The 13,705-nt window shown below is 64.3% G+C and overlaps 1 protein-coding gene across 3 annotated transcripts in view; it reads right to left on the bottom strand.

Moving 5' to 3' along the window:
* The window catches only part of LRP1 (LDL receptor related protein 1), a 74,812-nt gene that overhangs the window by 16,922 nt on the left and 44,185 nt on the right, over nt 1-13,705 (bottom strand). For 2 of the 3 annotated variants that reach the window (XR_004361172.1, XM_032713652.1), the window contains exons 25-53: nt 13,310-13,514; nt 13,038-13,202; nt 12,508-12,752; nt 12,090-12,221; nt 11,771-11,998; nt 11,469-11,643; nt 10,977-11,071; nt 10,606-10,755; nt 10,340-10,480; nt 9,989-10,117; nt 9,195-9,326; nt 8,828-8,962; nt 8,622-8,751; nt 8,044-8,170; nt 7,698-7,849; nt 7,445-7,569; nt 6,871-7,242; nt 5,624-5,813; nt 5,084-5,288; nt 4,422-4,614; nt 4,076-4,201; nt 3,862-3,990; nt 3,146-3,265; nt 2,419-2,532; nt 1,858-2,007; nt 1,464-1,598; nt 902-1,018; nt 581-709; nt 375-497 (exon numbers count right to left, since the gene is read on the bottom strand). Coding sequence is in view for 2 of the 3 variants with exons in the window: in XM_032713652.1 (XP_032569543.1) it covers nt 375-497; nt 581-709; nt 902-1,018; nt 1,464-1,598; nt 1,858-2,007; nt 2,419-2,532; nt 3,146-3,265; nt 3,862-3,990; nt 4,076-4,201; nt 4,422-4,614; nt 5,084-5,288; nt 5,624-5,813; nt 6,871-7,242; nt 7,445-7,569; nt 7,698-7,849; nt 8,044-8,170; nt 8,622-8,751; nt 8,828-8,962; nt 9,195-9,326; nt 9,989-10,117; nt 10,340-10,480; nt 10,606-10,755; nt 10,977-11,071; nt 11,469-11,643; nt 11,771-11,998; nt 12,090-12,221; nt 12,508-12,752; nt 13,038-13,202; nt 13,310-13,514 (4,569 nt within the window). In the remaining variant the exon portion in view is untranslated. The remainder of the gene's footprint in view (nt 1-374; nt 498-580; nt 710-901; nt 1,019-1,463; nt 1,599-1,857; nt 2,008-2,418; nt 2,533-3,145; nt 3,266-3,861; nt 3,991-4,075; nt 4,202-4,421; nt 4,615-5,083; nt 5,289-5,623; nt 5,814-6,870; nt 7,243-7,444; nt 7,570-7,697; nt 7,850-8,043; nt 8,171-8,621; nt 8,752-8,827; nt 8,963-9,194; nt 9,327-9,988; nt 10,118-10,339; nt 10,481-10,605; nt 10,756-10,976; nt 11,072-11,468; nt 11,644-11,770; nt 11,999-12,089; nt 12,222-12,507; nt 12,753-13,037; nt 13,203-13,309; nt 13,515-13,705) is intronic. The other variant, XM_032713653.1, reaches the window with a different exon arrangement.

Raw genomic sequence — 13,705 nt, forward strand, 5'->3', positions numbered from 1 at the left:
AGACAGGGGCACCAGGGAGCCACCCCAACTTCAAGAGCCACCCAGAGACACGGGGGCTCCACAGAGCCTTGCATGGCCAAACCTCCTGCAGCTGGCCCGGGACAGGGCTGCTCTGCAGGCACACAGATCTCTCTGCGGGTTTGGACCCCTCTGTGGGTTTGGATGTCTGTGGGTTTGGATCCCTGTGCCAGGGTGGATGCCTGCAGCAGGGCTGGGGGGCTGGTTTCCGGCAGCTCTCCACCACCGAACTCCTCCTGCTCCCTCTCCAGGTTCCCCCTCACCCTGCTCACATCAAACCCCTGCTGGGCAATGGAGACCCCCCAGGGCCCTGTCCCAAAGCCCTCACTGTCCCCCTCAGTCTCACGGACACCCACCACACTCCGGGGACTCGTCGGAGCCGTCGCCGCAGTCGTCGTCGTGGTCGCAGACGAAGTGCTTGGGGATGCACTGCCGGTTCCCACACATGAACTCCCGCTCATCACACGTGTTGTTGTACACTGCAGGGAGGCACCACCGTCAGCCCCTGCCCTCCCCCCGGCCCTCCTGCCCCCCCCAGACCCCCAGACCCCGGGGCACTCACGGCAGCCGGCAGCGAGGGTCTCGTCGGCTCCGTCCGCACAGTCCTTGTCCCCGTCGCAGAGCCAGCGCTCCGGCACACACACGTAGGTGCCCGGGCACTGGAAGGATCCTGAGCTGCAGGTGGTCAGCCCTGGGGGAAGGGAGGAGCAGGAAGGAGCCTGGTCACCCCACTGCTGGAGGACTGGCACACATCTCCAGGGAGCCCCAAGATCCAGAGTTCAGGGTGGGAAAGGGATGGGCAGAGGCACGAACACAGTTGCAGGAACACAGCAATGGAGCAGGCAGGGACTGAGAGGGGGGAGAAGGGCTGGAGCAGACTCACGGCAGCGACTGTCCTCGTCAGAGCCATCCCCGCAGTCATCAGCCCCATCACACACCCAGAGCTTGGAGATGCAGCGGTGGTTGTTGCACTCAAACTGCACAGGGTAGCAGAACTTGTCTGGGGGAGGAGAAGAGGGGGATCAGAGCGAGGTGACAAGGGGAGGAGATGGCAGCAGAGCACGGTCAGGCAGGGCCAGACAGGCTCTGGGAGCCCAGGGGGGTGCTGGACTGGGATTCCCTGCCCTGGAGCGGGGGAGGTTCCCCAGTTCCTGAGCACTGTTTGGGGCTTTAACAGAGAGGCTGGAAGTAAAAATGGAGCAGAAGGGAGCCCTCACTGGCCACGTTCAAACAGGTCACAGACACTTGTGTGTGCACTGAGCAAACCAGCACACGAGGCCATTCATACTGGGCACAGCTAAAAGCCCCAGTGTGCGAGTGAGACCACGGGAGGGGAAGAATCTGGGGTCTGGCCTTTGGCAAAGGGATGTCAGGGAGAGAAGAGGGCCCTGCCCACCCTCCAGCCCCGCCGCCCGTGCCATGGCCCGAGTCGTGGCTCTCCCCACCCTGCCGCTCACTGCAGTGGGTCTCGTCCTCGCCGTTCTCGCAGTCGTCCTCCTTGTCGCAGGTCCAGGTCATGGGGATGCACCTCCCGCTCGGGCAGGCGAAGTAGTTGGCCGGACACTTGGGCTTCCTCGCGCCTGGGGTGTGAGGGAAACATCAGCATGGCCACATCCTGCCTCCCCCTGACCCAGAGCTGAAGGATTCCTCCCCCAAAAATCCCCCCGAGGTCCCACACCCCGGCACCTTCCACGCAGGAGCTGCGAGGGCACAGGACAAACCACCCCGGTGGGCAAACAGAGCCCCCCTGGCCCAAACAGACTCCAAAGGGTCGCAGCCAGCTGGAGGGTCAGCACCACACCCCTGGTCCCCCCCGTCCCTCTCCCCTCCCTCTCTCACCGGGGCAGTTGCGCTCGTCAGAGTAGTCCCCGCAGTCGTTGGCGCCGTCGCACACCCAGCTGGGCGCGTAGCACAGCGAGGTGTGCTCGCACTTCTGGAACGTGGTGCCCTTCACCCCCAGCTTGAAGTAGCTGCTGCAGTCGGTGGCGGCTGCGAGGAACCACGGCAGGAGCCCTGGTGACACAGCGGGACCCACAGCAGGACCCACAGCAGGACACACAGCAGGACCCACAGCAGGAGCCCCTGGTCCAGCTCCCGCCGCTGCCAGAGCCCGTCCCTCCCCACACAGCACCCAGCTGGCTGCCCCACAGGTGCCCTGAGGTTCCAGGACTGGAGGGGGTGGTGGATGGTGGGTGTTGAGCACGGCACAGGGGGGCTGCAGTGGTGGGCTGGGGCTGCCTCAGGTGGCAGGAGCGACGGGGCTGTGGGATGGGAGCAGGGCCCTCCCCCCTTCCCAAGCCAGCACAGATCCCAAAGACCCAGGTCCCCACCACGAGCACCGAGGGCAGGAGCATCCCCAGAGCCAGGGGAGGGACAGGGGACAGGAGCTGGGGCACTCACTGCAGTTCATCTCATCCGACGCGTCCTCGCAGTCGATGAACTGGTTGCAGCGGCTGGAATTCCCGATGCAGGTCCCGTCCCGGCAGCGGAACTCGGTAGCAGCACAGCTGGTCTCTGCCAGGGGGAAGAAGCCCAAGCAGTGGGTGAGGTTGGGAGGGTGGATCCCAGTGCACACCCAGCCCAGGACACCCGCTGGCGCTGCAGAGGGTCACCCACACACCCCCGCTGCCCACACAGCTCTGGGCTCTCATCCCGTGCTCCCAGCTCCGATCCCCTTCTGGATGAGACCCAGTGCCTCTCAGCAGCCTGAGCCCCTCTCCCTGGCACTACCAGTCCTGGACAGTGCTCTGGGAAGCTCCTGACCATCCCTGGCAGTTTGGGACCGAGTAGACGGGTCCTGCAGCCCGGAGGGAATGCTGCCTTTGGGGATGCCTGGGAGCCATTGGAGCCACGGGGAGCAGTGACACTGCACCCTGTGTCCCTGCTGGGTGTCACACCACCCTTCTCGGGAGGCTCTGGGTGCTGCGTGCCCATGCCCAGGAGTTTTTCCTCCCAGCTGTCATTCCGTGAGCTTTACAAAGCAGCACGAGCTTGACCTTGGCTCCCCGTTAAGCCCCGGCTCTGCTCCGCTCCTGTCAAGCTGACGGTCACTCCCTCCCGCTGTCCCCGTCCCAGGCAGCTGACGGAGCCCTGGCAAGGGCTGGCCGGGTGCCAGGCAGACACTCACTGTTACAGGGCACCTCGTCCGAGTTGTCCCCGCAGTCGTCGACGCCGTTGCACCAGAAGCGACTGGCGACGCAGCGCCCGTTCATGCAGTGCAGGAAACCCTTCTTGCACTTGCGGCTGCCTGGGGGGGAGGAAGAGGAGGAGGAGGAGGAGGAGGAGGAGGAGGTGAGCACAAGGGAGGGCGGGCACCCCCGAGGGTCTCAGATCCTCAGGGACCCTTCAGCAGGGGAATAAACTACAGAGCAGGATTAGGGAACCAGCTCCTCGTGCTGGGCTGGCCACTCCAAGGGGTGAGGGCTGGTGTTGAAGGAGGTGCTGCAGCCCCCCACCAGCTCAGCTCGAGGTGTCCCACTCTCCAGCCTGCCCCCCAACACTGGAAAAGGTCTGGAGACCTCAAAGCCTGGTTGGGTGCACCTCTGGGAGGGCAGGAGTGACTGCGAGCACCTCAGGGACACGAGGACACTCCAGAGTCCTGGTTCCCTTTGCCAAGCAACCCTGGCAGTGCTCAAGGTCAGGTTGGACAGGGCTCGGAGCCACCTGGTCTAGTGGAAGGTGTCTCTGCCCATGGCAAGGGCGTGGAATGGGATGATCTTTAAGGTCCCTTCCAGCCCAAACCAGTCTGTGTTTCTCTGAGCAGAGCCGAGGGCTCGCACGGGGTGTCTGTGGGTGCCAGGGTGTGTGTGTGGGTGAGCAAGGCAGCAAGAGGAGGAACCTTACTGCAGTAGGATTGCTTCTCATCCGACTTGTCCTTGCAGTGCACGACGCCGTCGCAGGTCCGGCTGAAGTCGATGCAGTCGCCGTTCCCACACTCAAAGTCCTCGTGGACATTGCAGGTGGAATTCAGGGCTGGGGAGGGCACAGGGAACGTCAGCTCTGCCAGGCTGAGATCGGCCTCTCCCCCTCCACTCCCCGCTCCCTCCCATCCCCTCACCCTTGCAGGTGAGATCCTCCTGCAGGACCCGCTCCCCGCGGCAGGAGCAGTTGACGTGTCCCTTGGGGGTGAGCAGACACAGGTCCTGGCAGCCGCCGTTGTTCACCCTGCACAGGGACAGCTCACCTAGGACAGAGGGACAGCAGTCACAGGAGGGACAGACTCAGTAGTGCCTGCCCCTCATCCGCCCTGCTGGGGCAAAGAGAAGTCGTGATCCCTCCCCAGGGGCTACAGGGGCACAGGGCGCTGGGGGCACCCGGTCTGCCCCCGTGGCTTCCCCTTCCCCTGCCCTGCAGAATGAGGGACAGAGGTGGGGAGGCTGCGGTGACGGGCAGAGGGTCCTTACAGCTGTCGGTGTCATTGGCCACGGCGATGATGCCCATGGGCTGCTGGGGGATGTCCACGCGCAGCAGCTTCATGTCGGTGCCCACGTACTTGTTGGCGCGTTGCACGGCCCGGCGCACCCAGTCCGTCCAGAAGATGTAATCGCCGTACACGGCCAGGCCAAAGGGGTGCACGGGCTCCGACTTCAGGATCACCTGCCGGGCACAGAATCGTGGAATGGGCTGGGTTGGAAGGGACATTGAAGATCCCCCAGTTCCCAACCCCCTGCTACGGGCAGGGACACCTGCCACTAGACCAGGCGGCTCCAAGTCCCGTCCAACCTGGCCGTGAACACTTCCCAGACTCCACCACCTCCCTGGGCAGCCTGTTCCAACATTTAACAACCCTTTCCATGAAGAAATTCCTTCTGATGGTCAACCTGAACCTCCCCCGGTGCAGCTTGAGGCTACATCCTCACTTCCCAGGGACACAGCTGAGCCGTGAGCAGGAGGAACCTGCTCTGAGACACAGCCCCACAGCCCCCCAGACACAGAGTGTCCTCCCCTGGGGGATGTCTGATCTCCCCCAGCCCTGGGGACAGCTCTGCTTCCCTCTGACCACGCTCCAGCCCCAGTTTGGACACTCTCCTCCCCGTCTGGCTGCCGGGGCCGGCGCAGGACTCACGTGGCGGTTGGAGCCGTCGTACTCGCAGCGCTCGATCTTGTCCAGCGTGGCATCAGAGAAGTAAATCTTCTCGGCCTTGTGGTCGATGGCCAACCCGTTGGGCGTCCGTATGTCCTGGTCGATGATGATGAGCATGTTGGCACCAGAGAGGGTGGCTCGCATGATGCTGGGGTGCTGCTCGTTCCAGTTGGTCCAGAACATGAGGCTGGAAGGGGAGAGACACCCTCTGCAGCCCCAGCTCAGCCCACCCCTCCACAGCTGGGGGGCTCCCAGGGACTCAGGGATGGATGGGACACCATTCCCACACAAAAGGGAGTGGGAGGGGGATGAAAGAGGCTGCTGCAGCCAGCTGGGAGATGGGGGTGGGACAGGAGGCCTGTTGTTGCTTCAGGGCGCTGAAGGATTCGTGGCGAGGGGGGCACACGGCCTTTCCTCCCTACGGTCCAGCCCTCTCTGTGCTGGGATCCAGAGCTTCCACCCCAGGAAGGGGACCACGTGGACCCCTGGGGGGGGCTGGCTGGACCCTCGACAGCCACTCACTTCTGGCACTCATCCAGCACGAAGGCGCGGGGGTGATCGTCCCCCGACATGGTGATCACCGTCTCCCTCTCGAAGGCCCCAACACGACTCTGGTCCACGGTGTGCCGGGTGATGGTGGAGGTGGTGTAGCTCGTCCAGTACAGCGTGTCCCAGCCACGGTGATACGCCAGCCCCTCCACCGAGCCCACGTCTGCAGGGGGGACAGGCAGGGGTCACGTCCAGCCCCAGACCCCCGTGAGGCTGCCGGATCACCCCACACGGCCAGAGCTGACCCTGACTGCAGGACATTGAAGTTATTGCTTTTAATTACAGCCAAAACAACCCTTGGAGGCTTTGGTTGCTGGGGGAGGTTTGATGGGGCTGGGGTCTGTGCTCAGGGTGAGCAGACACCACAGCAGGCAGAACTCTGCTGCAGCGACCCTCCCTTGCAGGAAGGCTGAGGGATGGACACCTATGATGCTACAAGGACTTGAATTTGGCTCTCAAGCTCCAAACCAGCTGGACCTTGCTCCAGGTCCACAGCAGCAGCACTGGGAAGGGGAGGATTCCCCACTGCCAGGGGAGAGCTGAGCCTCAGGGGCACAAAATGACGAGGCAAAGCCTCATGGTGACCAGGGAAGTTGAACTGTGCACCCATCCTTCCCCCCTCATTAACACTCAGCAAAGGGTTTAATGAAGCAGCCGTGAGAGCTGGGCCCTGCTCTCCCATCTCAGGGATAAAGCCACGGCAAGTGCTGCTGTGAATTTGCTCATTAGCAGCACGGCCACGGCCCTGGCTGAGGGAGCTCCTGGAGCAGCAGCCGTGGTTCTTTCAAGCTGCTGCAGGTACCAATAAACCCAACCAAGTGCCAGGTGAGGGCTGGGGGTGAGGTCAGGGCTGGGCACAGCGAGGGTCAGGGCTCAGGGCGCTGCCTCAGGAGGCAAATGGGAGTGTGGAGCTGACCCTGAGTTTGCTGCAGTGCCTGTTTCTAGAGAGAGGCACGCCTGAGCCTCGTGACACGCTCTCCGTGCCAGAACGAGCTCTGCAGACTGCTCCCAATGCCTGTGCCTGCTTCCAGAGGCTCCTCAGAAACCTCACGGCTCAGCCCGTGCCCGCCGCCGCCCCGAACGCCCCCGAAAGCACCAAAACGTGTCATCCAAGGGACAAAATCCCTCGGGCCGGGAGGGAGGGAGCGCAGGACGAGGTGGGGGAGGACAGCAAGAGGGGTCTGGGGGCAGACACAGGCGGGGAGCCCTGGGTCACTCACTCTCCACGATGGTCTTGCGCCCCGTGCCGTCGTCGTTGATCTGCTGGATGTTGCCGAAGTGGATGTCGCTGTAGAAGATGCGGTTGCTGCCCTTGGAGCCGTAGCGGTAGTCGAAGGCCAAGGCGATGACGTTCTTCATGTGCTCCGCGTCCTCGAAGGGCTTGATGGGCGCGTTGAGGTTGTTCTCGTCCGAGAGGTGGATGCTCTTGAGGATGGTGCGCTCCGAGTACAGCAGGTACCCGTCGTAGTCCCGGCAGCTCACCCCGTCCTCCGACAGCATCCCGTGGGCGCAGGCGCACGTCCTCTGCCCGCCGCCGCGGAACAGGCAGAGCTGCTGGCAGCCCCCGTTGTTCTGGGCACAGATGTTGGTGCCTGCAGGGGGGAGAGGGGGGGACTGGGTGAGGGACTGGGCAGAACATGCCCACTCGGCTGCTTTTGGCTCTCCCCGCTCAGCCCACGGTGCGACGCGGCCCCGACGAGGACACGGCGACCCACTCATTTCCATCCCTCTCCCCACGTGAGGAGCTGAGCCCCTCCTGGCACGTGGGGCTGCCCCCCACGCCTGGACTCTCACCCTTCTGCCGGGCCCGGTTGAAGACTTTGATGTCCTTGAGCTGCACCCCGATGCCCGTGCGCAGGGACACCGACTCGGTGGCGTTGTCCTTGTTGCCTCTTTTGATGGAGCCGTTGGCGTGAGTCCTGAGGAAAGGCGGAGTCACCAAGTGACCAGCGTGGGACCCGTCCCCACCTTCTCACAGCACCTGCCAGCTCCCCCCACCCTCCACACAGCTGGTGCCCAGACACCCCCAGGCCCCCTGGCATCGCACCTATCGCTCCAGTAAATGTACTCCTCGAAGACCGACACGGAGAACATGTCCATGTTGTTGCTGGACAGGACGACCTCCCGGTTCTCTCCTGTCTCCAGGTCGATCCGTTCGATCTTGTCTGTCCGGGCATCGCACCAGTACAGCTTCCCATCCTGTGGGGAGGAGAGAGCAGCCCAGTTGGCACCAGGGTGGCACCACGGCACCCTCTGCACCTCCAGTGGGACATCCCACGATTCAGGGGACCACCGTGGACAACCCTCCTGAGGCTCTGGAGCCCCCCCCACCATCAGGACACAGCTGCAGGGACCCTTGGGACCAGCTCCGTCCTCCCAGATGCCGACTGTACCTCGTAGTCCACGGAAATCCCGTTGGGCCAACTGATGCTGACGTTCACCAGCACCATCCGCTCGGTGCCGTCCAGGCGCGAGCGCTCGATGCGGGGGTACTGCCCCCACTCCGTCCAGAACAGGTACCTGAGGGGACAGCAGGGACATCACCACAGGGATGGCACCAGGAGCAGCATCCTGGGGCCCTTTGGAACAAACACCCCTCCCTACCCCCCCCCATCGGGATGTCAGTCTGGATCCTCTGGGCTTGCAGACCCTGCACCTCCATCACTCCCCGGATCCAAACACCCCTCCTCTCCCTGGGACTCTCTCCAAAGCTGGAGCCAGGCTGGGGAGGCTCCACTTGGATTTTCTGATGTGTTGGCACCCACCAAGTCCCAGGGGGCCCCCAGGGTGCTCAGCCCATCACTGAAAACAGGGTTAAACTCAGGGTTTGGACCCGCTGGTGGGGCAGGAGACCTGCAAGTCCTTCCCTGCTGCATGCAAACACCGGCTCTGCAGGGAGGTGTGGGAGTCCCTGCTCCACGCCCACCCCCCAGGTGCTGCCCCTCTCTGGGAAGGGCTTGTGCAGTCTCACCCCTTCTCTGGATGGACGGTGATGGCCCGTGGCTTGTCCAGCCCCTGCGAGATGACCACGTAGCGGAAGGACCCGTTCAGCCGGGCCACCTCGATGACATCGAAGCCCTGGTCCGTCCAGTAGATGTTTCCTGCAAGAGGGGACGGTGAACCCCCACACGAGCCCCGCTGCCCCCGCTGCCCCCCAGCTCCGGAGCCCCCTCCCACCGGCGATCCAGTCCACGGCAATGCCCTCCACGCGGCCGATGCCGTTGGTCACCACGTCCTCGCGCCACGTCTGGTCCCGCTTGGCCCGGCTGATGGTGCTCAGGCCCATGTCCACCCAGTAAATCGTGTCGTTCTCTGAGAGGGACGAGGAGGCGGGAGGGGGGGTGTCAGAGACCGCCCCTGGGGTCACCCAGGAGTGGCACAGACCTGCACCCCAGGGCCCCGACACCCTCCTTCACCCGGCGCTGCCCAGGGGGGATGTTCTGGGGCAGAGCTCTGCCAAAGTGGGGTCTGGAGCTGGACCCCTCAGGCTCCCCCTCCCCTGTCTCTTCCCAGCCCCCCTGCCCTGTTCCCAGCCCTGCATCACCTGCATGGAAGTCGATCCCCACAGCCAGGGAGGTTCCCGACACCGGCACCAGAGCATCGGACTTGTCGTTGGGGTCCAGGGGAATGCCCCGGATCCCCTCGTGGACCGAGTACAGGAGGAAGGAGCCAACACCTGTGACACAGGTGTGGGGACAGTCAGACATCCCATAAACCACAGGCTGTCCCTCCACCATGGAAAACTGTGACAGCTGCTCCGTGGAGGAGAATGAGCCCAGCAGGGTTCTGTGGGCCCATCCCAGACCTCCCTGGGGGCTGAACCCCTGGCATAGCCCATTCCAGGGTCCTGCCCCACTCCAGGGCACAGGGGAGCACGAGCGAGGCCCCTTCTCACCACCCCCAACCCCCCTTCTGTGCTGGCAAAGGCTCTGCGGCGCATCTGGGTCAGGGCAGCGCTTGTTATTCAGCCCCTGCCCTGACCCAGATGGTGCAGAGCTCTGCCAGCCCCCTCCAAAAACACCCGGAACACTTTGCACACAAACAGCCTTTGAGAGGCCCTGGCAGTGCCCGGGGAGACGGCGGCGAACGCGGCGGGGACGGGGGATCTGCCCGGTGACCCAAACCCGCTGCCCACAGTGAGGGTCCCACCTCTCCTCGGGGGGCTCCTGTCGTGCTGTCCCACTCCCCTCCTCCAGGACGCACTCAGGGGCCAGCAGTGCCCCCCTGCTCATCAGGGACAGTCCCTGTGAGGGTCTTGCTGCCACCTGAGCCCACAGCCCCTCCGAGCCCCGCAGTGCCCCCCTGGTCCCCAGTGCCCCCCCGCACAGGCACACTCACCCTCACAGGACTGCTGCCCGCTCTTGAGGCTGTAGCCCGCCGTGCACATGCAGGAGCGGGAGCTCTCGGAGGTGGGCAGGCAGAGCTGAGAGCAGTCCCCGTTGTTGTGGCTGCAGGGGTTGGTCCCGGCTGTGGCAAAGAGAAGGGGGTGAGGGGCTGTGGGGAGACAGGGAGCACCCAGGGCTGGGCCAGGCAGTGCCCACACGAGATGAGGGTGCCCTGCACTGGCCAGCACGGACATGGCACGAGGGCAAGGGCCGGGCTTGGCACAGCTCTCAGGGATGGGTCACCACGGAGCAGCCAAGCACTGCCCAGCCCTGCAGGGTCTCTGTCCCAGGGCCCCCCGCTCACCCTGCTGGATGCTCTCGTCGTACACCTTCATGTGCATCACCAGCGTGGTGCTGTTGCGCAGCACCGTCACCTCCGTCCCGTCCTTCTTGTTGCAGGTGCCCATCCTCTCGGAGGCCTGGTCAGCCCACCACAGCTTGTCCCCTGGCAGGAGAAGGCAGGAGCGTGTGGCAGCGTTCCCCATCCCCTCCTGCCCCCGCTGAGGTGGGAGAGGTGGGCACGAGAGCTTGGGCAGGGCCAGGAGACAGGGAAAGGTGTCCAGCCCTCACCCATGATGGCCAGGGCCGTGGCCTTGCTCAGCTGGCTCCGCACGGACTCGATCACCTCCAGGTTGCTGCCATCCAGGTCACACCTGTTGATGGTGCCATTGCCAGAGCTGATCCAGTACAATTTGCTCTCCGGGTAGTCGATGGCCAGGCCTGGAAAGAATGGGGACATCAGTGTCCCGGTGGCCCACAGGGACTGTCACTGGCCAGGAGGTGGGATGGGACTGGTGGGGCCATGAGTGATGGAGAGAGTGGGCAGGTGAGGTCAGGGTGACCCAGCACAGGGCAGCTGCCACCCCCCTGGGGAGCCAGAGCAGGCACTTGAGGCTCAGCAGGACAGCCAGGTGAGGCGGGGGGTCCCGGGGGGTCCGTACCGACAGGTCCCTTCTGGTTGGTGAAGAGGAGTGTGCGGTTGCTGCCGTCCATGTTGGCCACACTGATGTTGTCCCCATCTGTCCAGTACAGCTTCCTGCACAGTGAGGGGATGATGGGTGAGGGACACAGTGCCAGCACCCCCTGGGCCCTCCCGGCCCTGTGCAGCCCCTCGCCCCCAGTGCAGGACCCAGGAGGGGGTTTGGGGTCTGCCAGAGCCCTGTGCACCCCCAGACCAGCACATGCTGGTGGGTTCACACTTATCCACAGCCCGTTCTCCTTCACACACGTGTGTATGGACACACATCACACGCCCTCCATCTCCTCTCACACACCTCCTACACGTGCTGACACACAGGGAGAGCGACCTGTTCTCTCCTCCATCACACGTGTGCACTGTCACATACACACATGTGCCTGCACACACACCTCCTCCTCCTGGGATGCTCCCGGCCCAACCCCAACCTGCCAGCATCACATCCCCCCAGACTCACCCCCGGAGAGGGTGAACCACCAGGCAGTGGGGCTTGTCCAGCCCCTGGATTACGGCGTTCTTGAAGGAGCCGTCCAGCCGGGCCACGTTGATCTGCTTCTTGTTGGCGTCGTAGCTGGTCCAGAAGAGGTTTCTGGAAACCCAGTCCACGGAGAGGCCGTGAGCGTTGGGCAGGTCTGCAAGGGAACGGAGATGGGAGCTCGTCAGCTGGGGGGACGGGGCTGGGATGATGCTCAGACGAAGGGGAAGGGCTGATCTCGTGGCTCTGAAGGTTCTGGAGGGTGGATGGTGCCCCACACCCACCCGCAGACACGACGGTCTCCACGCCGGTGCCGTTGATGAAGGCTCTCTTGATGGTCTGGGTGCGGACGTCTGACCAGTAAATGCGCTGCTCCAGCGCGTCGTAGTCCACCACCGTGACGTTGTCGATGTCAGGCACGGTGAAGGAGATGATGTAGTTGTAGTAGGGGTTGTCGATGTCCACGCCCCGGATCTCCATCTGCCGCGCGTACAGCAGGAACTTCTTAAACTCTGGGAGGAGGAGAAGAGGGGCAGCGGTGGGACCTCAGTGCCCGAGCACCCGGTCCTCCCCCTGGCCTGGGGGGCCCGGGCAGAGCCCTACCATAGCAGGTCGTGTTGTCCTTGTCCAGCTTCATGAGGTGGGGGCAGGCACAGGACAAGGTGCGGTTGTAGTTGATGAGGCAGAGGTGGGAACACGGCCCTTTGCCCCCGTTGGCTTCGCAGGGATTAGGAGCTGCAAAAGGGACAGGACTCAGTGATGTCCCTGTCTCTGAAGCTCCCGAGAGCTGCAGCCCCCCCAGTCCCTGCCCGCCCCATTGAGGAGCTTGGGCCATCATCACCTCATCACCCACAGGAGTGGGAGCAGCACCCACCCACTGCTCTGGGTGGGTGTGGGCACAGACCGAGTGCTGGCACCATCCCTCCCCGTGCTCCCCCCCCATCCCATCCCATCCCATCCCATCCCGTCCCATCCCATCCCATCCCATCCCATCCCATCACCTCCGCTCCCCCAGCCTCACCCAGGGGCTGCCGGGAGGGGTGATACACCTGCAGGTCGAAGGGCTGCGTGTTGGTCCTCTGCACCACCGTCACGTTGTGCCCCGTCCACTTGTTGGCCTTGGCCAGGGTGTTGGTGCGCCAGTCGGTCCAGTACACCTCCCCCCCGTACAGGGTGACAGCAAAGGGGTGGGACAGGTACTCGTGGCCCCGCAGCACCTCGATGTGCCCCGTCCCGTCGTACAGGGCTGAGTAGATGGCGTCCGACCTGCCCGGGCAGAGACGAGGGTGAGGGAGGTGGGGAGGGGGCACTGTGGGGTCTTTAACCCAACAGTAACAACCTGCAGGGTCTGAGCAGCCGTGGGACAGCTGTTGATTTACACCAGAGATCCAGGGAGGAGAAAACCCAGAGCAAGGGCTGGAGTGTGTCAGGAGACACAAAGAGAGCCCACGGCGCAAGGGCCTCTTTTCTCCCAGCCCAGCCCAGCACTGGAGGGAGGGGAAGCCCACCCTGGGAGGGATGGGGAGGCAAGTACAGGTGTCTTGGCCCTACCTGGCATCGATCCAGAGGATGCGCTTTTCCAGGTAGTCCACGGTGAGCCCGTTGGGCCACCCCCCCGAGCCCGTCTCCTTGTGGATGGTGCGCCGGCCCGCGCCGCTCATGGAGGCGGCCTCGATGCGGGGCAGGCTGGCATCCCAGTCCGTCCAGAACAGGATCCTGGCAGGGGGGACAGCGAGGGGCACCATCAGCACAGGATCCTGTGGCCTCGTCCCCCCGCAGGATCCCGGGGTGGCAGCGTGTCCCGGTGAGCGCCGGCCCCTCACCCGTAGCGGGGGTCCAGGGCGATGGCGCGGGGGTGCTCGATGTCCCCGGCCAGCAGCGTGGTCCTCATGGTGCCGTCCAGCTTGGCCACCTCGATCTGGTCCAGGTTGCTCTCCACCCAGTAGATGTTGCCAGCAATCCAGTCCACGGCCAGTCCCTCGGGGGTGGCCAGCCCATACTGTATCACCACCTCGAAGCTGGTCAGAGCTGTGGGACACAGAGTGAGAGCTCAGGCTGGTGCCTCTTCCCGGGCCCATTCACCACCACCCCACCCTCAACAGCTCCACCCAGCATAACTGGGGTCAGTGACGGGGGGACTTGTCCTCCCCAGACGGCATCTGCCCCCTGTCCGTGGTCCAAATCCCAAAGGGCTCAGCCCCCCACCCATGCTCCCAGCT

The sequence above is a fragment of the Chiroxiphia lanceolata genome, chromosome 30 (genome assembly GCF_009829145.1).
Source record: "Chiroxiphia lanceolata isolate bChiLan1 chromosome 30, bChiLan1.pri, whole genome shotgun sequence".
In the NCBI taxonomy this organism is placed as follows: domain Eukaryota; kingdom Metazoa; phylum Chordata; class Aves; order Passeriformes; family Pipridae; genus Chiroxiphia; species Chiroxiphia lanceolata.